This window comes from Molothrus aeneus, chromosome 14 (assembly GCF_037042795.1).
Source record: "Molothrus aeneus isolate 106 chromosome 14, BPBGC_Maene_1.0, whole genome shotgun sequence".
Classification (NCBI taxonomy): Eukaryota; Metazoa; Chordata; class Aves; order Passeriformes; family Icteridae; genus Molothrus; species Molothrus aeneus.
In genome coordinates this window covers 3,619,236-3,645,767 of record NC_089659.1, presented here as the reverse complement: position 1 = coordinate 3,645,767, position 26,532 = coordinate 3,619,236, and the positions used below count along the sequence as shown (strand labels likewise).

At 51.1% G+C, this 26,532-nt stretch overlaps 1 protein-coding gene across 5 annotated transcripts in view; it reads right to left on the bottom strand.

Moving 5' to 3' along the window:
• The window catches only part of LOC136562453 (gamma-aminobutyric acid receptor subunit alpha-3-like), an 82,928-nt gene extending 56,680 nt beyond the window's left edge, over positions 1-26,248 (bottom strand). Inside the window, exons 1-3 of one of the 5 annotated variants that reach the window (XM_066559291.1) lie at positions 25,925-26,248; positions 16,465-16,595; positions 11,962-12,083 (exon numbers count right to left, since the gene is read on the bottom strand). In XM_066559291.1, the coding sequence (XP_066415388.1) occupies positions 11,962-12,083; positions 16,465-16,556 (214 nt within the window). In that variant the 5' untranslated portion in view covers positions 16,557-16,595; positions 25,925-26,248. Of the gene's footprint in view, positions 1-11,961; positions 12,084-16,464; positions 16,596-23,323; positions 23,351-25,478; positions 25,587-25,737; positions 25,754-25,924 lie in introns of those variants that run through there. The other 4 variants (XM_066559292.1, XM_066559290.1, XM_066559289.1 and 1 more) reach the window with 4 other exon arrangements.
• Positions 26,249-26,532: the final 284 nt, after the last annotated feature.

Here is a 26,532-nt window from a genome sequence, read left to right as displayed (position 1 = left end):
GGCAGGTCAACCCCGAGCAAGGCTCCTTGCTGCAACCCTCCTTCCCCAAGGCAGTTGTCAGAACCAGATGGAAAAAAGAAAAAGCCTGACACATTGATCAAATTTAGGAGACAGGCAGGACTCAGAGAGTCCCTATCAGTGAGAGATTTCACAGCATCCAACAGCTCTTTGTTAACTGGAGCAGTGAGGAGCTGCAGCCCACCAAAAAGCAGCAATGCAGGGCAGTTCAGCCACTGCCAGGATTCTTGTCGTGTTATCCCAGTGATACCCTTCTCTTGAAAGGCAGTGGTTCAGAAATCCAGCACACCATCACTTTGCCTTTGTTATTCATGCAAACTGACTTGTTTTCATCCTTACAGCCCCGACCTAATTCCCCGTGCACACGCTCCCTACAGAGCCCCGGACAGGATTTGCTTTCTCGGTGCTTTGGTGACATGAAGGTTGTGACTGGCCCTGCAGACAGGCCCAGAGAGCCTGAGCCCTGGCACAGGGCACAGAGAGCCCTCCCAGAGTCACATTTCCCGTGCTCCAGCTCTAGGGTGTGGGTGGTGTGAGCACAAACGGGATCCATCGAGTGCCACCATCACGGTTTTCCCTTTCTCCTCAGCAGCAGAGGTGGGCAATCCTCACTTTGTGATGTCACCAGAGGCTCGTGGCTCAGATCCTCCCAAAACACAGCAGGGCCAGCTCTCCTGCAAGCCTCCCAGAGCACTGGTTTCCCTGATTTCCCTGCTATTAAGACAGCAGCCCTGCCCTGGAGAGATCAGCCTCGCTGGAGACAAACTGCCTGTCAGCAAACAGCACTAAATACAGGGTATCATACTCCACAGATGGTGGCATGCTTTTAGTGTTTTCTCTCTTGGATGCAGGTCACACCACTAATGTCATCTCCAAACACCGAAATCCTACATGTGAAAAGGTAAAGCTTAATTGCCTTGAACAGCAACTCTTGTATTGACTCCAACATAAGGCCCATAAATATTAATACAGCTATATTTAGCCCCTTTCAATTACACATACAAAATTGAACATCTTTCTGGGAACAAATCAGTCCAGATAGGGCTTGGATTTTTTTTCCTTTTCCCTTTTTAATGCGTTCTGCATCAAAATAATAATAATTGCAATTGACCCAAAGCTTTAAAAAACCCCAAACAACAAAACCAGTGGACGGAGGCAAAGTCTTAAAGATATTTTTCTGGCTCAACCAACTCACTGGGCAGGTGTTCAGGGGCACTTGCATGCTCCTAACCTCAGCTCTGCCCCACCTGGTTCCCATTTATTTGTTGACTCGGTCCTTTTGCTGGAGGGCAGCAAAAGGGCCCCACTGAAGGTGTGTCACACAGGGAAGCTGCTGGCACAGGGATGCTCCAGGGAGGTCCCATCCAAGCATGGCCATGCCCACACAAAGCTTTCTGCAGTTAAAGACCTTCTCCTTTGTATAAAAATCACATCCTCTTTACTGATTTGCAGATTAATTATACATTGCTTCCCTTGCCAAAGTGGCCTTAATGGTATTGACATGACAAAGAGGAGCTATCAGAAAGCTTCTCTCATAACCATGGCCAGATTGATCAGGGAAGAAGAAAGGAGGTTTCATGCCTTTGTTTTTTAACCCTTCCTCATGAAAGCAGACAAGGCTCTTTTCTAGGAAAAAGTGTTTTCAAACTCAGGCAAGACCAGGTGCGTCTCTCCAAAGGAAAGAGCTCTCATCTTTCATGCACGAGAGCCTGGAATTCAATTCCCACATGTGCACAGACCCTTCACATAGAACACAACTTGGAGGGGGGACAAAACCCCACAGAGTTTGCATTTTTTGCAGGACAGTAGCCACAGCTGGCTAAAGTACATCCACATGATGAGATGAGAAATCAGATGAGTAAGAATGAATGCAGGACAGCAAAAAAACCCTGATCTGGCCTGTATGAACACAAAACTTCCCAAACAAGAGCTCTGAGGGATGCAGCAAGGCCTGTGCAGAGCCTCTGGCTGTGCTTTGGGGGGGTTTGTTATGGTCCTCAGACCCTTTCCTCAGCAAAGTTTCTCATATCACAACTGATCTTTCCAAACCAGAGCTGTCTGAAATGGCTTTTGTGATGTCCAAACAGCATCCTGGCTTTTCAGACACCATTTATTTCGCTCCAGTCACGAGTTGTTCCATCCACTGACTCAGCCTGAACTTTGTCATCAATAGGATTTTCCAGCAGGTTGGGAGAAGGGGAAAAAAAATTAAAAAAAAAAATCATATGCTTCTTCTATGCCTGTTGTTCTCAGCACTTTGGTTCGAATTATACCCTTCCAGAAGGTAAAGAGAACGGGGTGTCCTTTCCTCACAATGCAAATTGCAGATTAAAATCCCTCTCTAGGCTATACTCTGTGCCTATAATTGTCAGTACTCCACAAGCACTCTTTTTTTCTTTTTAATAAACATTAGCTGCACATCCTTCAGAGGCACATTTTTAAAGTTCAGTTACAAGTTAGCAGACAAAGAAATATTACAGGAAATTCCTGCCCCACCAGGTGAGGGTTTTGCCACTTACTTCAACAGGGTATTTCCCTCTGACTTTTAATAGTGTTTGGTTAAGGGACCCTGCACAGTTTAGCCTCACAGCCTTGCAGCATTCCCCAAAGCCCCATGCATCCTTCACCCTCACCAACACTCCAGTATTTTATTTAATCAAACAATAACCTTTAAATAAATGGAACAGCATTAAGAAGCTAACAGGTCTGAAGCAGCAGCATTAATCCCCCTCCACAGGGGGCTCAGATAGATGTGATTTGATTGCTTCTTCCAGGTGGATCAGGGCTGAAATTCACCACCAACACAATCAATGACTTTGCCTCATCAGACATAAACAATACCTCTATATTACTACATGAACTGCTGCAAACATTTTATCCTCTAGCTCAACAAATAAAATAGCTGCTATTTCCTCAGTATTTGACCAGTTGTTTCACCACCAGCTTCCCAGAACAAACCAATTAAAGTTGTTTTTAAACTCCATAACATCCAATAAAACAATCTTATTTCTCAATCCATATCAAAGCCCCATTATAAATCCTTTACATGGGCCTGAACGAATGGAAATTCTAATAAAGGAGAAGCTGCCATAGTCCAACAGATCAATAAAGACATCCTCACAAGCAGTTTATAGCCATCTATAACATCATCTACTAATGTTCTTAAACCCATCTAACACATGTTCAACATGCTGAAACATCAGCTCTCGCCTTCCAGAGTCATTATAAACAAACACCATCATCCCATCTCTGACACATGCACAGCTCCCCCTCGGGCAGGGAGCAGCTGCCCGACACTCACACTGCTTCACTGCAGGTGGCTGAGCCAGCACTGCAGCTCTGAGACACTCAGTACATATCACTGGGGCAAAAACCCCCTCCAGCTGGTTTTCCTTTCCTAGAAATATTTCTTGCTCCTTGGGGAAAATCTTCTTGCCTACATGTGTGGGTGGAGGGCAGGGGGAGCAGCTCCTTGCTGGAAACACGCAGCCAGGGAAGGCACCAGCTAAAAAAGGCACCCACAGGAGCAGGAGAAACACTTGTCCTTCTCACAAATCACAGCCCCACAGCCCAGGGGCTTGGCTGGGCTAAAGAAGGCACCCACAGGAGCAGGAGAAACACTTGTCCTTCTCACAAATCACAGCCCCACAGCCCAGGGGCTTCGCTGGGCTAAAAAAGGCACCCACAGGAGCAGGAGAAACACTTATTCTCACAAATAATAGCCCCACAGCCCAGCAGCTTGGCTGGGCTAAAGAAAGCACCCACAAGAGCAGGAGAAACACTTGTCCTTCTCACAAATCACAGCCCCACAGCCCAGGGGCTTGTCTGCTCTGGAGAGCCCAGGAGCGTGCACACAATGCTGGGGATGGATTTTGGCCACATGACTGCCCTTGCAGAGGGTGGCAGACACAGACCTGGCGTAGTGAACCCCTCACTGCTCTGCCAGATGCCCCCAAAGCACCAGTGCTGACCCAAAGCCAAGTGTTTCACACCAAAAGCAATCAATCAATCTCCTTTCACAGTGGATTCCCCACCCCTCCCTGGTTCTTGTGACACCCCTGAAGCTTTGATCCAGGCTTGTGTTGCCCTCAGCACATTCATAACTTATTTAAGAGAAGACTTCCACCCTTAGGCACAGCTGTCAGGGCCGTGCTCCTCGCCTGCCTCCTGATGTGTGCAAGGCTTTTCACACACAGCTGTGCACCAGGGGTGCAAACAGCAACACACCAGGAATTCTGGGCCACAGAGGAGAGCACCAGGGCTCTGCAAATCCACAGCAAAGCTGCCTTTGGAGAGCTGCCCTCGAGGGGAACACAACCTTTCTTTAATTTGTTCACAGACAGATCTTGACTTCAGAAGTTTGACGAGCAGAGCAGGGTCCCTGTTGCCCAGAAAGGTAAACAGAAGAAAATGCTGTTCAGGCAATGCCTCAGCTTCAAATTAAAACTCATCAAGGAAGCTCAGACAGAGACAAAAATCTGAGATAAGACATGGATTTTGGGGTTTTTTCTAAGAAAGGATCAAATTCCTCCCTGGAGTAATCAATACAAAGCATGAAGTCAGATCAGAGAGAAGAGATGAGAAGTTGGGAGAAGTGGAACATTAAGACAGAAAAACAGATTAAACACAGACTCAAAACCCTAGAAATTGTAATAAACAACAGAGGACAGCTCTGTTTGTCATCTCATGTTTCTCTCACACAAACACTAGGTCTAGATAATGTTTCTAAGGCAGCTTTATCACACACAGGTGAAAAACCTATCCACAAGTGAAAAGGTCAATTTCAACATTTCATCCAGATTTTAGGAAATAAAAGTTCCATAAACTTCAATCTGGACAATTTAACAATTTTTACCACTGTTATAGGTTAATGTCACTGCAAACAGATTTCTTCTTGGTTCCTGCCAGGCAGATAAGGTCTTGCTGTTTCATTTTGGACAGCACTGTACTTTCAAGAGAAGGCAGTTCTGTAATTTAATTATTCTATTTCAGCCCCTGTGCCTTAGTGCTCCCACAGTAACAGACAAGCCCTCACCTGCAGGAGGTCAGGCCAAAATGACAGATGCACTGAGGTGTAGCACACCAAGCATCTCCTGGGAATGTCTCAACCTAAAGGGAGCTGCTCTGAACCCAAATCCAAACCCTGCTGGCCATCAGCACTTGAATTAGTGAAATGCAGGTGGCCAGGCAGGGGTACAGATGTTCCTCAGGAGCCATCCTGCCAAACCACACCATCATTAAAAGAGCAGGAAGAGACATTGCACCACAGAAAGAGGAAACAAGAGAAACCCCAACAGAGGTGCACTTTGCTGACAAAATAATCATGGAAATGTAACAGCAGGATAAATATTAACAGATCAAAACCATTGGCAAGACAGAGCTGACACAGTTAGGATAGAGAAAAGGCACCACAGGCCAGGTGGGCACCCCTGATCTGAGTCCTGCTGTGAGCAGCAGGCCCTGACTGCACCAAGGCCTGCTGGAGCCCAGTGTGGGCTGGGAGGTGCTGACACCAAAGAACAGCACAGTGGAGAAGAGGAAGAGGAGCCTGGGCTGCTTTCACCCTCTGGACAGACCCAGTTGGGAGGGTAAAAGCTGGGCCTCCCCTCTGCCTGGATGGGATGACCCCTGGGACAAGGAATGGGTGCCACACCTGTCCCCAAGGGAGAAGGAACCCGAGGGGTGAGGGGCCTTGCTCTGCCTGGGGAATTGTGCTGCTTTAATCCAGCTGTCAGTGTTTGCTGCTCCTGCTATGCCCCAAGGACACTTCAGGAGGCTCCCAAACCTCAGCAGCCCCTGGTGCAGAGCTGGCCTGGCAGGATGCTGAGCAGCCACCACCCTCTCAGCAGGGCTGAGCTGCTCAGGGGCTTCAGAGAGGCTTCAAGGAAACAGCACATGAGTTACCTTGTCAGTCATGCTGCATCCAGGAGGGATAACACTCATTGATCCCAGCCTGGCTGTTTAACATGCTACAAATTGCTTGTTAATTGCAATTGGAGAAACTTGCTTATCTAGGATGTGTACAACTCGTCTTTTAGAAAACTGAGCAGCCTACTCTCTTCCCCTCTTCCTTGGGGCAGAATCTTTCCCTCCTGGCATGCCCTGGAAAATCCCAGCAGTTTTCTGGAATTCTTCCCACCCACTCAATACAGAGATTTTGTCCAGATGCCTTCTGGGTTCCTCAGCCTTACCCCAAATGTACCTCAGGCACACCTCTGGCCCTGTGGAACAGCAAATCTCTGTCTGAGCTGGAAAAAACCCTTTTGCTTTGCAAACAGCTGTGGAAGGTCCCACATGCCTCCTCCTCCAGCAGTAATAGCCCTACACTGCCAAAGCATATTTAAAGCAGGCTGTAAGGAAGGAAAAACCTGGAAATGTCCCCTCCTGGCCTTGCCCAGGCATTCCCAGCATGGGTCTGTTCCATTTGCCAAATGCCATCAATTAGGAATAAAGTAGAGGGGGTTCAGCTGTCCAGGGAACCCTGGAACCCCCAACCTCTGTGCTCTCCCTCATGGTCACTGTGCTGGACACCACAGTGGCCCTGTAAGGACTGCAAGGACACACAGGGTGGTTTTGGACATCTGTCATTCATGAAGAGTCTCTTGTGGTCCCTTCATCTGCATCCCACTACTTGAGCATCTCTTCTTTTGGGGAACAGGACATCTCAGCCTTGCTCAGGCAGTTCCACCTCCTTCTCCTGGCCACATCTCCCCTCTCCTGCTCTTGGAGCTCCAGGGAAGCTCCAGGTGCATAAAGGAGGCTCTGCAGGGAGCCCCAGCAAGGAGAACCTGAGAGATGGAGACAGACACTTGTCACCTCAGCCCCTGCAGGCTGGGCAGAGCATCTGTGTGACTTCAGAGAGGACCTGTGTGACTTCAGAGAGCATCTGTGTGACTTCACAGAGGACCTGTGTGACTTCACAGCTCCAGACCATGAGCAGAGGCCCGTGCTGCCCACAGAAGTTCTCTCAGGACATTTTCTGGTCCTGCAAGGCTGGCCATGACAGCAGATGTCTCCATTCCCTCGGGGTCCCTCACTGCTCTCTCCTGGCTTAATAACCAATCTGTCCCCAGTTCTCCCAGGGGAAACACAGCCTTTGTGCTGACAGCTCCTTCCTCTCCTGCCCCACTCTGAGCCCTAGAAGATGTTCTGTTTATGCAGCTACCCCTTCCCTGAGCCCAGACTGTCCTTCAGTGGTCATGAGGCCACAGAAAAGACTCTGCTCTGTTCCTGAGAGGAATCCAGTGGGCAGAGCCAGGGAGAAACCTCCTGCCTCACACTGTGACACAAATGGTCCTGTCCCCAGGGCTGCAGGGGCTCACTGCAGGACACGGGGTCTGACAGCCACCTCCCCCTGCCTTAAGTGTGCTCCCAAATCTGCCCCTTGCCCCAGGAGAGCACAGACTCCTGGCTGGCCTGGCTGTGCCCTGTTTGGGGCAGGGGCAGCAGGCAGGGCCATGCTCACCTGGAGCCTGGCTCTGCAGCAGCAGCAGGCACTCCTGAGCAGCCTCAGCACTTGCTTCAGCTCTGCCTGCAGCATCCTGGCAGCAAGAGGAGCTCTGGCATGGCAGCTATTAGAGTGGGTGGCAGCAGATGGTGAAAGCAGAGGGGATAAGAAAATAAATACAAAGAGGCTATCTTGAGGGGAGAAGTCACCACATTAACACTCTGTTGCTTACACAGTGTCTTCTCCCAAAGTCTAAACAAACACTGCTCAGCTCCTGGTGCACCCGGAGCTGAGGGAGGGGACAGGGCTGAGCACACAGCACTGTAGAGCCCTGAGAGGTGCTGCAGCCCCAAGCCCTGCCCAGCCCTCCATGCCCCAAATGTCTGCAGGGCCATCCCATCCAGAGCAGGAAAACCAGCCAGGCAAAGAGCCTGCATGTCCTGCTTCACACAGGTTACACACAATCCAGGGAACTCCATCCTCCCAGCAGCCTGTGTGGGCACAAGAGCGCCACATCTGCCCTTTGCATGGACTGCAGGGTATTGATGCTCTTCCCTGACATCTTCAGAAAAGCAAAGGAAAACATTGCCAAGGGAAATGGGGAGACTACAGGAAGTGCCCAGTGCTGTCTTACAGGAAAACCAATGCTCCTTGTCCATGGCCCACTGCAGCACAGCTGCTCATGGGGAGCAAGGCAATCCCTTTCCCAGCCCTCACACAGCCTTGGACAAAAAACTACAGGAAAAGGAATATTATTTAAGGAGTTCAAAGCTTAATCCTGCTGCATCCCATCTGGTCAGACTGGTTACCCCTGACACTGCTGGTGCACCTGTAAACACACTGACAAGTGTCACTAAGGTGGCAAGTACCAGAGCTGGCTTGGAGCTCTCTATCAGTGTTCACCCCACAGAAAACCCAGATTCTGTAAGATAAAAAAGCCCACCTCTTGCTGGCTCTTCCATTAACCCTAAACTCTCGAGTCTGCAGCAGGACCATTTCTGCTTCTCTGGCCACCAGCAGCAGTGGGAGGAGAGGTCTTTCCCTCTAATTCTCCTCCTGAGAGGCCTCCAAGGCTTCAGCCTTGGGAAAAACAACCAAAACTGGGGAGAGCCTGGCTTACCAGGCTGCTCTACACACAGAGGACAACTCACTGCCAGTCAAGAGCCCCCCAAAACCTGCAGCTCTCATCACCACCTCCCACCTGGGTCTACCAGAGTGCCTCAAGTCTCTGTCATTCACAAAGAGTCTCTTGTGGTCCCTTCATCTGCATCCCACTACTTGAGCATCTCTTCTTTTGGGGCACAGGACATCTCAGCCTTGCTCAGGCAGTTCCACCTCCTTCTCCTGGCCACATCTCCCCTCTCCTGCTCTCGGGAGCTCCAGGGAAGCTGCAGGTGCATAAAGGAGGCTCTGCAGGGAGCCCCAGCAAAGAGGTGAGAGCAGTCCTTAAACAGACAAGGGCTGGCTCAGGCAAAGGCAATTTATTATGTTAAACACGTTATTAAAGGATCTAAAGCAACAGAGCAAAGATGTTCCAAGAAAGGTTTGAACTTCCCCAGCAAGGGGCTCTTGGGACTCCTCTTGTTAATATTGAGCAGCCTTGTCTGCAGCTGAGCCTACAGTGAGCAGAAATGCCCCTCAGTCCCCGTGCAGAGCTCGTTTCACTTAAATCAATACAGCCATGGGGGACACTCGAGGAAGCAAAGCTATTAGTGGGACCAGAGTTAATTCTGGGGGAAAGTAACAAGCAACAAAAGCAATAAAACTGACTGATTGCTTATGCAGACACTGTAACCCTTTCCTGGCCGGGTCCTGCAGCACAGCAGAGGGGAGGATGCTGGCTGGGAAAGCCCCTCCTGCCCAGGGTTGGCATGGTCTCAAGGGCAGCTGCAGGGCACAGGGCTGTGGCACAGAGCTGGGCATGGGGCTGGGAGAGGCAGGGCTGCTCTGGGGAAGGAGAGGGATATTCCAGGAGATGCCATCAGCATGCAAGAGCTCAGCAAAGCAGCTCTTGGCAGCAGGACTGCAGAAAATGGGACAGCGCGTGGTGACTCCAGCTCTGGGTGGGAATCACCAGCAGCAGCACAGCTTTGGTGAGCAGGAGAGCTCAGAGCAGTGCAGGGACATCCCCTCCCAGCCCCAGGGACACTCAGCTGTCAGCACCTGAGAGGGGCCACCTCTGCCACAGCACAGCACACCAGGAAACCACTCATGGCCACATCTCCCTAATCTCACACCTGTCTTCCCCATACATCTCCCTGTTTCTTCTGCCCCCTTAGATGATGCTGACTGTAGCTGTAGGCATTAGGTGGGAAGGTTTTTCCTTGGTTTTTCCTTCTCAGGCACCTCAGACAAGTCAGGAGCTTGCAGAGAGGCTCTGCAGCAGCAGCAATGTTGGCAGCAGTGCTGAAGGCAGCTCAGGAGGCAGCAGGGCCTGGGTGAGTGCCCAGTGCCCAGAGCAGCACAAGGGGGGAGAGCTTGCCAGGTGACAGCTGCATAGGAAATAACTGAGAAGATGTGGAGATAGAGGCTCTGTAGCAAAGCAAACTGACTAAAATCAACACCAACATGAGCTGAAGGTTCTGCAAGCTGGTGGTACAGAGCCACAGGATGGTTCAGGTTGGGAAAGGTCATCAAGCCCAACTGTGCAGCCAGCATCACCACCATGTTCAGCACTAACCATGCCCTCAGGTGCCACACCAACACTTTCAGGGATGCTGGCTCTACCATTTCCCAGAGAGCCTTTCCCAGTGCTTTACAACCCTTTCTGTGAAAAGTTTTCCTTATATCTAATCTAAACCTCCCCTGGTGCAACCTGAGGCCATCTCCTCTTGTCCTGTCATTTATTTCCTTGGAGAACAGACTGACCCACACCTGGCTCCAAGCTTCTTTCAGGGAGCTGTAGAAAGTGAGAATGTCCCCCCTTTTCTCTAGGCTGGGCTCTCTCAGCTGCTCCTCATCAGAGTTGTGTCCAGACCTTTTCTGTGGACATGCTCTGCCCCTCAATGAATGTATCAGCATTTCTGAAAGGGAATTTTTTTTTCCCTGTCTCTAAAATCGCAGGAATAGGTTCACCCACAGCTGCTCCATCTGCAGGCCTGTCCTTGCACTGTCACAGGCCACCACAGCACCCAGGGACTCACCTCAGCCCGCGAGACACCCAACAGCCAAACTGTAGCCCCACATTTCTCTTCCCAGAGAAAAGCAAGGCACGATTCTTCCCAAGAATATTTCTGGGTTTCACATTCTCTGAACCTCAGAGAAAGGAAACACAATTCTTATCATTTGCTGTGCCTGTGTTTGTGTCAAAGCAGAATGCAATGTGGAGATTGTTTAGCCACAGTGATGGTGTTTTGTTTCCTTGACCTGTCAGGCCCAGGTGTGTGTGTGTGTGTTGGGACTGTTGAGGGACAGTCATGAGATTCTGGGCAGTGTGTGCAGGGTTGAGTGCTTGGCAGATCCAGTTTAGATGTAATGTAATATAGTGTAATATATTATAGAATAATATAGCATAATAAAGTAATTAATTAGCCTTTTGATAGTAACCATCTGAAATGAAACAAATGTGTTCAGTACAGGTGTCACTGGATAATCAAATATCAAAAGCCAAATAGAGGTAGAAATAACTTTTGAGAAGACATCATGGGAAAATAAAGGATCAAAAAAGACAGCATTGATAGGCAGGAAAATTTTGCTGTAGCCTTCACTAGTATCAAAATTCTACCCTGTCCCAGACATCTTTTATGAAAAATCCTTTCCTTAGGATTTTTTCTCCTGAGCAGCTGAGAGGCCTCAGGAACAAAATGTAACCAATGGTTATCTGCTGCTGTGGAATGCAACAGGTGCATCTGGGATTGGCCCATGTTGGTTTGTTTCTAATTAATGGCCAATCACAGTCAGCTGGCTCAGACTCTCTGTCCAAGACAGAAGCTTTGTTATCACTCTTTCTGGTTCTATTCTTAGCTTACCTAGCCTTCTGATGAAACCTTTTCTTCTATTCTTTTAGTATAGTTTTAATGTAATATATATCATAAAATAATAAATCAAGCCTTCTGAAACATAAAGTCAGATCCTCCTCTCTTCCCTCATCCAAGAACCCCTGTGAACATGGTCACACTACCCTCACCACAAAATCCTAGGAATTATAAACCTTTTCTTGATGATATTCTATCTCTTGATCAGGGTCCCTCCTTGTAACATGAAATCTCAGCCTGAAGTCTGGGAGAGGGGAGGGTGGGATCTGCAAGGAAGCCAACTTGTACACAGTGCCTTCAGCACTGCACTTCTTGGCCCATATTGGGCCTCCCTTTTGATAAGATGGAGTCACATGAATCATTCTCTCCCCTTGCTGGGGGTTGCCAAACACCTTCAAAATGGGGAGACAGCCCCAAAGTGAGCCTGGCACTGAACAGCCCACGCTCCTGGCAGTGCCAGAGTCATTCCCAAGCCATCTGAGCCACCTGTCCCTGCTGAGGCCTGCAGGGAGCATCACTGACCTCCGAGGCCGGGCCGCAGGCGGTTGTCGTAGCCGTCCAGGAGCCGGTCCAGGATGCGTGTGAAAATGGTGATGTTGTCCTTGCTGTCATCCACGACGTCTGAGACGTGCTTCTGAGAGAGCCTGGCACAGCGAGAGGGGGGAAAAGGCAGGAGAGAGGGTTAGAGGGGAAATCTGCACCATGCGTGCTCCCAGAGCTACAGGGAGGGAAGGCCTGAAGGGCAGGATGGGACTCAGGTTTGGGTAAATTTGTGTGATTGCAGGACTCACCACAGGGATTTCTGATCCCCTCTCCTCATTGTCCTTTCCCCTTCTTTCCCAGAGCTACAAGGAGGGAAGGGCCTGAAGGGCAGGATGGGACTCAGGTTTGGGTAAATTTGTGTGATGCAGGACTCACCACAGGGATTTCTGATCAACTTCAGCTCCCATCTGTCCTCACAGAGCTGCTCACTGTGCCCTCCCCACCTTTCCCAGAGCTACAGGGAAGGAAGGGCCTGAAGGGCAGGATGGGACTCAGGTTTGGGTAAATTTGTGTGTTTGCAGGACTCACCACAGGGATTTCTGATCCCATCTCCTCACTGTCCCCACCCCTCCTTTCCCAGCTACAGGGAGGGAAGGGCCCAAAGAGCAGGATGGCACTCAGGTTTTGGTAAATTCCTGTGTTTGCACACACCACAGGGCATTTCTGATCAGCTTCCCTCTGTCCTCACAGAGCTGCTCACTGTGCCCTCCCCACCTTTCCCTGCCCAGATCCACCATGTGGGATCCACCACTGCACCACGGGGAGTGGTTTAGGAGCCCTGTTTTAACAGGAATGCCCCAGCATCCCTTGCCTGCCCCTAAAAATGGGCATTTTCTGAATAGAGGCTGTGGGAAGCTGAGTTGCTGAGATGCCACTATCTCCTTACAGGCCACATGGAAAAAGTGACACCAGGTATTTGGCAGATTGAGCCATTTCAAAGATCTCTGCCCCAGGGAAGAGGGGAGAGAGAAAAATAAGAATTCAGTAAACAGGCTTAAAGCCTCATCATTAAAACACTTAGTGAACCATCCCTGCAGTTGGCTGAACTTTTCCCTGCTTATAAAAACAAATGAGCTTCCACATTCCCATCTCTGCTCAACACAAGAAGCCTGGAAGCCCCCAAACAAGATGATTTCCTCAGAACACATTCTGCCCCAGGTGGAATAAAACAAGGAGTAAATTCCTCTAAAAAAGCACATCTCACTGAACAAAATCTTCAATGCGGTTTTGCAAACACAAGGGGCTCAAGTAATACATTTGCATTTTGTGTCTCCCTTTCAATCAACAGAAAAGGAGATTGTGAGTCCTTCTGGAACCACCTGCCTCTAAAAGAGATTTCAGATGGCACAGAGCAGCAGTGCTGTGGCTTCAAGCACAGCTTTCCCCAGCAAAAATAGCTGTTAGGACCAAAACAAATGGAAAGGCAGAAGATTAAGTAACAGAAAACAAAAAGAAAAATCTATAGAGATGAAGAGTTTTCATGGAAGATGGAAGAGGAAATAACAGAGAGACAAATGAGGCAAAAAGAAAGATTAAGAGGCACAAACAGGCAGCGAGGTGGCTGAGGAAGCCCAGCCAGGCAGGGGAAAACAGGCAGCTGAAGCAGGGGGATGCTCAGCAGCAGCTACAGGAGCCCCTTGGGAGCAGGGAAGCTCTGACTAGCAAATTGGCACTAAATGGAAAGGTGAATAACTGGGGAGCACTGGCCAGAGGAACACCATGAATGCCACAGACCAGAGCTGGTGGACATGCAAATCATGGTTCCAATTACCAAGGACAGCACCTTTGACCATCAGAAATGTAATCCTGAGGATAGAAAAGCCCCTAAATTGTCACTTTCTAACACTTCTGCCCCTCTCCTTCCCACCCCAGCCTTATGTCCTTTGATGTGTGGCAGTCACTGCTTTCAGCATGCATCATGAAATAACTGGGGGGAAAAATAATAAAACCAACAAAAAACTACAGGAAAAGGAATGGTATTTAAGGAGTTCAAAGCTTAATCCTGCTGCATCCCATCTGGTCAGACTGGTTACCCCTGACACTGCTGGTGCACCTGTAAACACACTGACAAGTGTCAGTAAAGTGACAAGTAGCAGAGCTGGCTTGGAGCTCTCTATCAAAGTGTTCACCCCACAGAAAACCCAGATTCTGTAAGATAAAAGAGGTGCAAAGAGTATTTCCTAGCAAAAGAGGAAAAATTGAGAGCAGGGTATGGGTACTTCTAGAGTCATGCTGAATCAATACTATTTAGAATGCTACAGTTAATTGGAATATTCCCTTTTGGACAATTCTGACATTAATTTTCATTGGTTTCATTGACCAAACACTCTGGGAAATTTCCTTTCAAGTGCCTGAGGTCTGCTTCTCCAGGGGCACATCCCACCTCTCCCAGGACCACTTGGCCTCTGTTTTTTAGCAAAGCAAGACCTGGAGAAATGGTAAAGCCAGGAAGTTGAGCCTCCAGGAGGGTAACATGGTGCTGAAATTCCAGTTTGCATAGGGTGAGGCATGGTTGGGATAACACCTGACCCAGCCCTAATGCAACCTGCCAGATCCAAACATCAAAACATGTCTGGCATTACAAACTGCATCACAGCCTCCAAGATTTCCAGCTGAATCCAAATGCTGGTTTTTCATCTGAACTTGAATTCCCGGCAGGTAAGAAGAGTTTTGAGAAATTTAACAAATGCCTGCAGTAATTAGTGGGGTTTCAATTGTAGCAGCTTTCAATAGATGTCATGGTTAAAAGCAATCTGTCCCAGTGTCTGCTGATGAGTATATAACCATCTATAACTTATGAATAGCTAGCATGTTCATGAAAAGCTCATTCATTAATGTTTTATAAGCTATCTTTAAAAATTACCCATAATATAAAGAGCTAGAGGACGGATTTTTGTGAAGGAACTCCTGGCGGAGGCTCAGCGGTGATGGGAAAAATGAGTTTACAAATTTCAAAGCTGTTTTACTTAGCCTGACATTTGAGGGTTTGACTTCAATGTGAGCAGTGTGGGATTCACTTGGGAGGTGCTGGGGGAAGAGCAGCGTAGGCAGGACAAGGGAAGGTGCAGGCAGGGGAGAGGCAGCAGCACCTCTGCCTGGCACCTGATTTGGGCTAATAATTCCTTTGCCAGGAAAGCTCTGGGCTGCCTCACCTCACCTTAACATAAAGCTAAAGCTGCCCTTTAGCAAGGCATAAAGGAACTGCAAAGAGATGTGCGGGATCAAGGTTTTAAAATAATTAAAATCCTCTAGGCAGGAAGGACGGAGGTTTACAGCAAATTTAATTAGGATAGGCTTGAGGAAAAGTCATTGCCTTGCCACCTGTGCACAGGCTCTCTGGGGAGCTGTGCCACATCAGCACAGGGGTGCCCTCACACACAATTTGGGAAGCAAATCCTCCTGGGGACCAGTAGTGTGAGCAATCCCTACGTGGCAGGGGAGCAGCAGCTCTGGTGGGTACAGGGTGGGGAGGAAAAGGCAGCAGAGAGGAGGGCAGAGCTGCAGGCACAGGGCATGGGGACAGCCCCCACAGCCATTGTGGGGATGGGGTGAGAGGCCAGGGCTGACTGTGCCCTTGCAGGGTCAGCACTCACAGGGCAGGGCAAGCTGCAAAGTCAAATCCAGGCAGACAAAGCAGAGCAGGGCAGGAGGGGCAGCACTGACATCTTTTCATGCATGAACATCCTTGATCCCTTCTGGACTTGTAACTCAGCAGGCAGCATTTCAGTGTCCATACCTGGCACTCTAAAGGCTTTTCTAAATGTTTTATAGAAGTCATGTATTATTTGCATTATTTCTCTCTCTCTGTGCAAAGCTCCTCCCTCCCCACATCTCCATCCTCCTCCCTCGAAGGGCTCCCTGAGCTCACCCAGCAAAGGCCCTGGTGGGATGCAGTCATGGACTGAAGGCTTTCATCCCCTCCAGGCAGCTCCCCAAGGCTGGGAAGGTGAGGCTGGCAGCAGCACTCTCCTTGCCAGGACAGCCAGAGCACACCCAGGCACAGGAAAGCAGCCAGGGCAGAGAACCCCAGTGCTGCAGCAGGTCAGGTGTGCTGCCTGTGGGTCATTACACCATTAACAGCCAAACAGATGAAGCAGATTGATTTTCTGCTCTTTAAAATAGTATTAAAATATTAAATGGGGTGGGGGGAATCTCTTTTCCAGGTTAAAACTCAGGCAAGCAAAGTCCTTGCCCAGAATGAATTGTGAAGAGGCCAAATCTGAAAATAGGTTTTGTTGCAAAAAATTGCTGGCAACTGATCTCAGTGACAGCACCTCAAATAATGCCAGTGTCAGCCACGTTAGGGACTGAACAGCCCCTGGGTGGATGCATGGGGATGGGGACATGGGCAGGAGGGTCAAACACAGCACAGACCCTTTAGTGCTTTGCCCTGGACCGCTTCATACACATCCTGCCCCCGGGATTTTAAGTTCAGTAAGAGGACTGCAGCCTTGGCCAACAGCTCAGCATTCAGCACCTTACCCATTAACATCAGCAGGGAGAGCCAGGAGCAGGAGCAGGACTCCAAGGCTGAGGAGGGAGAAGGGCCCCATTCCCAGGAGCCTCAGTGCCATGGTGGCAGCGTGCAGCCACTGCAAAACGAGCCTCCAAACCTGCCAGGGAGGGACAGAGGGGAATGACAGGAGAGAAAAGACGTTTCAGTCACTAGGGAAAAGCAAACAGTTCAGTTTTTCATGCTGGACAGCTGCCAGTATTTCTGGGGTCCTGCATTTGAGATCTCAGGAAATGCTCAGGAAGCAAAGGCAGCATTGTGGGCTGGAGCACTGCTGGCCCTGGGCAAGCTGCATCATGGCAGAGCCAAGCAGGCACACACATTAAACCCTCACAGCAGATCCTGCAGCTCCCCAAGTGCTTCAGCAGCCAAGTGCAAAGCTCACTCACAAAGCAACCACACTGGCTCTTCCTCCACCTCACCAAAGTAACCACGCTGGCTCTTCCTCTACCTCACCAAAGTAACCACACTGGCTCTTCCTCCACCTCACCAGAGCAACCACACTGGCTCTTCCTCCACCTCACCAGAGCAACCACACTGGCTCTTCCTCTACCTCACCAAAGTAACCACGCTGGCTCTTCCTCCACCTCACCTGCAGGCTCAGCTACAAGCTCCCCTTGCAGCAGTCCCAGCTCACCTGCTACCTCTGCCACCTTGGTGACATCCACTCAGCAGAAGCACTTGGGAAGTCTCCAGACCTATTTTTTTTTCCCCAACATCTTTTTCTAGACAGTTAAACCCTCATTTAATTCTGGTAATGACACTGCCAGGAATTATTATTAAGTTTGACCACCGAGGCCCAAGGTGGTGGGAGCGTTCGACGATACTACACTTAGTGTGCTCAGAGTTTTCATTAATGCTCAGTTTTACTTTTATTGTGATGTTATTGCACATTTAACTGCCTTCTCCTTTTATGTATCTCATTATGTTGATGCACCTTGGAGCAGCACTGCCAAGCAACAGCCTGGATAAATAGAGCTTGTCGTGACATCTCCCCCTCACAACGCTCCCTGTCTGGCACCCAGGGGGTTCAGCCAGCCCCACTCTGAGCCCCCAGAGGCAGCAGTGAAGGCTCCAGTCAATCACAGCAGGCAGAAACCAGGGCAAGGTGCTGGTGCTAGCTAAATGTGACCTCTGGGTTTCTCCACTCCACGCTGCAGAGCCTCAGGCAGCTCCCTCCAGCACTGGAGGAGGTGCTGGCTGCACTGCCAGAGCCCAGCAGCTGGATGACAATTCTGGCCCAGGATGAAGGGGCAGGGGAGCTATCTGAGTGCTGCCAAGGAGCAGGGGGTTCTGCACAGGGAGCTGGGAGAGGAGAGCTCCCAGCAGAAATCCCTCCTGTGCAGAGAGCTCAGCCCAGCAGCAGGGAAACACCTGGAGAGCACACATGTCCTCAGCGTGCACCTGGAGAAGAGGCTGGTGTGCTTTATCACATTTCTGCACTTAGCTGTCTCCCCACAGCAGTGGGGCCCTACAGTCTCCCTGGAGGCACTGCCTGATCCTTGTTTTTCAGCTCTAGGAGCACATGAGGTACCAGGCAGGCAGAAGGTAAGAGCCAGACACCACCAGTCCTTGCCACCCACCTCAGCTTTTGTTCTGGCAAGATACTCACTAACAGCAGGCACAAGGGGAAAAAACCCAACCAACCAACCCAGCATTTGGCCCTAGTTACCTTTACCTTCCTCCCCATCAGCCACATAAAATCCTTGCAGAAATGAATGCACAGATTAATTTAGGCACAGTGTGCTCAAGCTTTTTCAATCAGGATTCCACCTGAATGCCCCCTAGGGAAGCTCATCCTCTGGCATGGACACACACCCATGGCTCTGGTGAGAAGAGCTCTGATTTGGGAGGCCTCCCTCCTCTGGCTCTCCCCACTTTCCAGCTGAGAAGGGACACACACAGTCTTGGAAATTCAAGTATTTGATGATGAAGCACAAATTAACTGGCTGAACATCTGTTCTGTGGGAAATTCCAATGTTTCTGGGAGACTTCGTTCCAAATCACAACAAGGACAGATAAAATGTTGATTTTTCTTACAAGGCAAATTCAGAACTTCTTCGAAAAGCAGCTTCTCAACAGATTTCGTTTCAACTTTTCCCTTTCATTTCATTTCAACTTGCATATTATACAATAGTATTTAATTGATTTTTTTTCCTAAGGAAATTTCAAATACTAGCCAAAAGCAAAGCAAAAAAAAAAAAAACCAAAAAACCACCATTGCTGTCTGTCCCCTCCCCAAAACACCACTGAAAATTTTCACTGAAATCAACATTTTCCCATTCAACTGCTGATTTCAAAAAATGCTTTGTTTGGGCAGAATTTGCACAGCCAGCAGACTCTGACCAGGGATCCCCACACATGAGGACACTTTGGATTTGCAGCAGGTGCCTTCTGGCTCTGCAGGAACTGTTGTGGCTCCTGTAGAACATTTGGGGCCATCTTTATCAGATTTGGTGAAACCATGGGTGGAGCAGGTAATGCACCAACAGTGGAAAAGTGAAGCTAAAAAAAAAGAGCACTAGAAAATGGAGGAACAAGGTAATTTAGAGGGTCAGGAACAGTGGCAAAATCCAGAACACCTTCCACGTGGGTGTGTCTTGTCTGTGCCAAGAAGCTTTTAACAACTGCATTTTCACCAAACCTTGTTCCTAGAGTTTTCCTTCAATATTACACAGAGATGAAAGTTCATTTTCTACTCTGGACAGTTCTGATGAGGAAGATGCTAGCCAAGGACAACAGAGGTACTCAAATTAAATCAAATTTGTGCTTAAGTCTCATTAGAAGCACCAGAACCAGCTCTCCACACTTGCACTGGAGCACAATCTGTTTTCACTACTTGCCCAAGCAAACGTTTTGCCAGTCACATCTCTGTTCACACTGAGAACATCCCCAAAATGGGGCTTGGCAGTGGCTGCACTCGGGGAGGACAGCCCAGCATGGAGAACAGCCTGGCACTGTTCCCTGCCACTTCCCTTTGGTCACATGCATTGTGTTTGCCTTGGGAAGCTGGACACAAGAGCCTGCAGGGTGTTCTCCTCATTCTGTGGCTACTTCACATGTGGAGATGGATTGAGAAGCAGAGGCAGCCCTGCTCATCACCCTGCTGCCAGGCAGGAAAGTGTAGGGGAATACAAAGAGGATTTGCAGAGGGGATTTCAGCATTCAGACAGTTCAGGGATCACCCAAAGCCCCCCACAGCCAGATCCTGGTGTGATTCCTGGGGCACAGCAGCTCTCAGCATCACTCCTCCCCTTTCCTGGGGCTCCTGCAAGCCCAGCCACAGGCACACACAAGAACCCAACTGGTGCAAGTGCTTTAGGAGCCCAACAGCTACTGGCCACACAGCCTCCCTAATAAAATCAGTTTGTAAAACAAGTCTGCAGGTTTCAACAGCCCAGTAATTGAGCTCCTGAGGTTTTAGCACACAAGAGCAGCTCGTGGAGAGGGTGCTGATGGCAGAGCAGGCAGAGGGGTCCCTCTGTGCCCAGGGAAGGGATGGAAACACCCACGAGGGTGCCTCAGGAAAAGCAGCCCTGGAGCTCCTGCAGCCGTGCTGGGGCTGTCCCCGTGCTATGCTAGGCTATTCAGCTGTCACTTCCCACTCAGGAAAGCTCTGAATCAGCCAACGCCTCGATCTGAATACCTGCAGGGATCCCTGATCCTCGGGAAGGGGAGGGAGGATGCGGGCAACGTGCATTTAACTGCACGGAACCAAGCGAGGGTTTGGGAATGTTAATTGGCTGTTAACAGCCTCAAAGAAGGAAAAAAACCCAAATCTCTTACTAGGACTTGCTGAAGGGAAAACTGCACAGTGTCCATGAAGAAAAAAGTGCAGAATACCAATATTTTCAAGCTCAGAAAAGAGTGGTACAACTCTTTAGACTGACCTCCTCTTCCATATGAGTTAAAGAACATCTTCCCCAGAGCTTCTGGCTCTCCTGTGTGTCTGTGCAAGATGGAGTCTGGAGGGATGGTGTGTGTTCAGAGCAGCCCTGCACTTCTTCCTTCCTCCATCTGTCCACTGCTCACTCCTTAATGGCACAGTTAGCAAATGCACTCAGCACTAATTGTGCAGTTGCTGGTAACCTCCACAGCTGAATCCAATGCAGATTTCCTAAGAGCTCTGCTGACACCCTGCAGCTGGAATCCAGCAATACTTGAAGTTCACAACACAGGGAATTTGGCAGGTGTCTTTATGAGCACACACCTGAGGGCTTCACAAACATTCCCACTCCTCTCCAAGACAATCTGTCCAATCTCCAGAGCATCACAGCACAACAACACTCCAGGGAAATACAGTCTTCCTGTTGGATGTGCTATGAACAAGGAGTTGGAAAAGCTCCCTTCCTTCCTTCCCTCATGACAGCAACATGCTCCAGCCCCTGCTCCCACTGAAGTGAGTTTGGGAACCAAAAAAAGTGCTGGAAACTTCCAAAGCAGCAAGGTATCCTAGTAGCTATGCCAACATTGGGTATCTCCTGACTTGGCACACTGAGCCTGATCTTCCCAGAAATCCTTATTCTAGAAACCATTAAATATTCTGAAGTGCCTTCCTAGGAAAGAGTGATTAGCACAGGCTTACTGCTGACAAGGGAGAGACACAGAACTCTGGAGGTGGAGACTGAAAAATAAAATTGCACAAAACCCTGAGAGAATGGCCAGAGAGGGGGATACTGCAAGCACCAGAAAAGAAATGCAGGCAGAAGAGGCCCATAAACCCACCTGGGCACGTCTGTGAGAGTCACATGGGCATCTCACCCAAATTACTGCCTCCTGGGAAGATGCACAGCCAGGGGAACCATCTGATTCACTCAGCAACAGTCTCACCATGCAGACAGCATTCAGAAACCAGCCCAAAGGACAAATTTGCCCCAGCACTGTGCCCAGAGATGCTGTCCACCTGTGGTGTCGTTGGATCAGCATCCCCACATGCCATGCATGGACAGTGGCATCATCTGGAGGGGTGAGAGCAGTGACAGCTCCTACTGAGCCCCCAGGACCTGCAGCAGCTGCACATCTTTTGTCAAGTCAGGTATCTCAGGGAGGGCTGTGCAATGAGGAGCTGATGCTGGGAGCCAGCTGGAAATCAGACTGGGAAGAAGAGGCAGCCTCAGCCCAAAAGCCCAGATCAAAGCACTTCTGTGCAGGAAGAAGAGGGTGATCCACACCCCAGTGGTGTCAAGCACCATCTGCCCACCTGCACGGCAGCACAGCCAAGCACAGCGCTCTAGGTGACCTCACAACACCTGCATATTTACCCCCAAATTTAGGAGCACTTGCACAGCACAAGAAGCTCATTAAAGCCCTTCCTCATTGCACTGGAGGCTCTCCAAAACAGGTCCCGGGCAGCAGGAGAGGTTCTTCAACACCCCTCAAGGATTGCAGAATCATCCAGCCTGCAGGGGCTGGGCTCTGTCCAGCTGTCCCCAACCCTCTGTGAGCACACCAGGCTTCTGGTGGCCACTGCTGTGCCTCTTTAATGCCTCTTTGAGCAAAGCTCCAAGCTCTCTCTGCAGAGACAGCAGCCAGCAAGTGCTCAGTGCAGCAGCAATAAACACAGGCAAGGCACACACTGCCCTGTGTCCCTGCTGGGGAGGGCTTTCTTCAGTTCTCAATCACTCCAGCTGAAAAGGAGGGTCCCTTGGAACAAAAACATCTTTTCATTCGAGGGCAGGGGCAGCAATGAGCAGCCACAGTTCATCTGGAAGCCCGGGAAGGGCTGAATAAGGAGCTGTGGTGTTTCACAAGACCCCTGTCGCGCATCCCAGGTTGTTTGCATCCCTTTGTTCTGAAATGAGCTGGCTGGGACACCCGTGTGTGCTGCACAGCACAGGCACAGATAGCCAGTTCAGCAGCCCAGCCCTGCCAGCTCCACCTGCAGCAGCCAGGACCTGCCTTTGGGAGCCTGGATCCAGCCCTGGGCTCTGCTTCCATCACCTGAGGTCACCTGGAAGTCTCCAGCTTGCCTCTAGCTCAGCGCTGTCTGGTGCTGTACAGATGCTGCTCAAGGCCAGAAGCTGCTACAGCATTTTAGAGAAATCAGAGACCAAGAGCAGCAGCACCTCCATCCACCTGAATCCAACTTGCTGTTTGCCACCTACGTAGAGAAGCAGCCCTGGCTCTCAGTGAGGGGTGTGTGGCAGAGGAACCACACAGCCCTCGGCTCCTGAGCATGGAAATGTTTGTGCTCACCTACCCAAGAGGCACACACTGCCTCATCCCTGCAAACACACAGGCACTGTAGGAGCCATAAACAACCTTCCTGTGAATCTGTCACACACAGAAGATCCGAGGCACATGTGATGGTTATCAAATGTGTTGTCTGCAGCTCTGCAAGGGATGCCAGCAGAAGAAGACACTTGGAAGCAGAGGCACCAGGCAAAGAAATTAAAGGTTTAGATCCACATGTAAATCTTGGGAGCAAGACTCAAAGTGGATTTCTTCTGTAAGTTGTTCTGCTGGTAACGAAAGAATAAGGTCTGTGCCCAACTCCCAACCCAGCTTTAATTTTCCAAAATGAGAAGCCGCTTGACAGTTTTTCCTCATCAAAACAAAATTAATCCAAGTATTGCATCTCTCTACTCAAAAACACATCCAGAGGGACTGTAGAGTGATTCACACCCACAACTGCTATGGGAAACCGTTTGCACTCATAGTGTAACAAGCCAACACTGATTCACCCACATAATTACAGGCAGACACTGATTCACAGCTACTGCAACTGCAGACAGACTGACTCACAATCAAAGCAACTGCAGACAGACCCAGGCTCACAATCACAACTGGAAATACAACCGTGCTGACAGTATTCACAGCTCTGTGTACCTGCAATTCCATGTACACACCAACCTCTGGAAAACTGGCCAGCAGTGCAAACACTGCTCACCAAGCCCCGCGGTTTTTTGCTGGCACTTTTGACCTTCACCCCAGAGCCATCTTCCCCTCGCTGGTGGAACAATCCCCACACCTCAGCAGCCTCCCTGCCCTGGCAGAAGCCCAGCAGGACTGTCAGAGCCAGGAGTGGCCAGAGACACACAGGGAGTGTGTATGGTGCAAGGCATCCCTGCACATCCACTCTGTGCCACACGCGGCTGCGCTGCCTCCGTGCTTCCAGAATGGGAGTGAATGCAAGCCAAGTATAATACATTTAGCCCATGGGCAGAGGAGATGGCAAAAGACTCACCACTGGGCAAAAGCCTGAAAAGCTGGATTATTTACTACACTCTCTGGCTGGGTATGTAATTATGTCAGTGTTCAGCCTGGGTATTGTGCTACTTTTTGTAAACAGTTGGCAGGAATACTCGGACTGAGATGAGGGGCTGGGCTCTGTCTCCAGTGTGGAGAGAAGCAGGCTGAAGAGGACATGGTCTACTTAGACAAAAAAAAAAAAAAAAAACTAAGGTGAAAGAACACATTAAGCAGGAAAAGGCAAAGGAGAAGCTGAGAGTGAAGTGGGACAGGTGGCAGACTACTGACAAAGGGAGAAGAAAGGAGAAAGAACAGAAGGGGAAAAGCTCCATGATGCAGACTTGTGATAAGGAGCTCCAAAGCGAGGAGAAGCAGCAGTCCCCCTGTGCCGAGGTGTCTCGCAGCAGTGCAGACAATGCATCTGTGCTGGCTGCACACTGAGAGCCGGGAGCAGATTCCAGGGGAAGGACACAGCAGCCTCCAGGGCAGCCTGTGCTGAGGGCCCAGGTGCAGCTGCAATCCCTCCAGCTGCTCTCTCAGAAAGGAGCAGCAGGGTCAGGCTCCAGCACTCCTGCCTCTGGGCACTGCGGGGCACAGGCTGAAGGGCAGCCTGGCCAAACTCCACCGGGACAGCATCACCTCAAAACCCCCCAAAATCCCGCATCCTCCAGGGCAAGGAAAAAGTTAAGAGGCAGACTACAGAAAGGACAAGACTTGCCTGAACCACAAGTAGCATCTTCTAGTTGTGGGCTGGTCCTGCCTCAGCACCTGCTGTTTTTTTTCCCTGCGCTCCCCAGAAAGGCACTAAGGGGAGGGAGAGGTGAGGGAGCAAACCTGCTCTGCTGTTGCCATCAGAACATCTCGGGTGAGCAGCCACTGGGAGCTGCTCTTGCCAGCCCACAGCAGCGGGAATCTCACCAGAGGGTCCTGGTTCTCCGTTTCTGTCTGGGGACGCTGCTGCATTTGCAGCCAGTCAGCAGCAGATTCGAGGGAGACACTACAGATGCAATTGGCCAGGGAAATGAACTGTTTGTTCAATTGTACTTCTCTTGTCCAGGCGAGAACCATTCTGGCAGAAGGCAGTGAGGAACAATGGCTAAGTGTTGCAGTGGGGACTGTCTGCCACTTAATTGCATTAGGCTATTCCTTTTTAATGATCCATATCTCAGTCCTAGTAACTCTGGGAGAAGGAGAAAAGACCTAGAGCTCTTTTCCCCTCTCCCCTCACACCAGCCTCAGAAACTGCAGCCCCCAAAACTCCTTTCCCTCCCCAGCCCAACACAGCATCTGTGCCCATTAGGCCTGGCTGCAGGATTCAGGGGGAAATTTGACTTTGCTTTTCTACACCCTCCTCCCCGCTCAGCCCTTCCCCTGCATTCCCGGTCCGGCTCCAGCCTGGGGGGCTCAGAATCGTCCTCCTCCCGGCATTTCTCCCCGCAGCCGCTCTCCCCGTTCTCCAGGCAGCAGTGCCGGCCGGGCGGGATGGATGCCCGGCGGGGAGCACCGGGCACGGCTCCGCTCCGGACCGACACGCGCGGGACCCGCCACGGGAGCGGGGATGCTCCGAGCCGCCCGCCGAGCCCCCCCTTCCCTCCTCGCTCCGCCTATTGTCCGCGACCCCCAGACAATACCGGGGAGCAGCACAGCCCCCGGCAGCCCCATCCCCTCCCATCCCATCCTATCCTATCCCCGGCCCGGCTCCGCGCTGCCCCCCGCGCCCGCCGCTGCCGGGGATGCTCGGGGAGCCCCGGGGGAGCGGGGACGCGCCCGCCGCCCGCCCGCCCGCACTCACCGGCGCCGGCTGCCCCGGCGGGGGGCTCGGGGGGCGGCCGGAGCCCGCCGGGCTCCGCAGCGCTGCGCAGGGCTCCGCGCCCAGCCCGCCGTGCCGCCCGGCCGGGGCTGCCCGTGCCGCCTGCGCGCTGCTCCGGCCGCGGCGAGCCAGGCAGACAGCGAGGGAGGGAGAGAGGGAGAGAGGGAGGGAGGGGAGCAGCATCCCCCCGCCTTCCTCCTCCTCCTCCTCCTCCCCGCGCCCCGGAGGAGGGTTTACCCACCCGCTTTGTGCCGAGCCGCCCGCCCCGCAGCGCAGGCAGCGGGGATGGGTCGCTGGCTCTTGCCCCGGTTCGGGGCCACCTCGCCGAGCGATGGATGCTCCGGGGTCCTCCGCCCAGCCCCGGCCTCAGAGCACCGCCATCCTTTCGGCGCAGGAGGATGAGCAGAGCAGGGCTGGCTGCTCCCTACCTGTTGAAGGGGGCAGCTCCTCGAGGCGCTGATGCTCCTGCCAGGAGGTGGGCAGCACCCCAAGCTGCCAGGCCTGGCCGCCGGGGCAGGGAAGTTTGGCCCGCAAGTTGGGATTGCCGAGGTTGTATCGCAATAAAACGATAGGCAGAGGGGGAAAAGGCGGGGAAGGGGAGAGGGGGAAGAGGAGGTTAAAATGCAGCGAGGAGCAGGCAGCGAAGGCAAGGGCAGAAGCGGTGTGGAAATGAAGGGAGCCCGGAGGAAGGGCTGGCCACAGCCGGCTGGGCTCGGGGAGGTTTTGCAGAGGCACACGGCAGCGAAGCTGGGAAGGCGAAAGCTGACAGTGAGGCACACTCAAAATATATTGTCCCTGCAGAGCTCTCCCTGCTCAGCACGCACCGCAAGGCTCAGCCGCAGCTGACTCGAGGTACAGAACCTGCCCTCCTGCACCGGGGCTCTGGGGTGGGCCATGGAGCATCACTGCAGGCACTGCTGGCCACCCCAGAGCTCCTCTGGAAAATACTCTTGGTTCTGAACACTTAAAATAACACGGAAACATACTTCAGGACAAGGGCCCTCAAGGCATGGGTGATTAAATCCAATTTAACTGT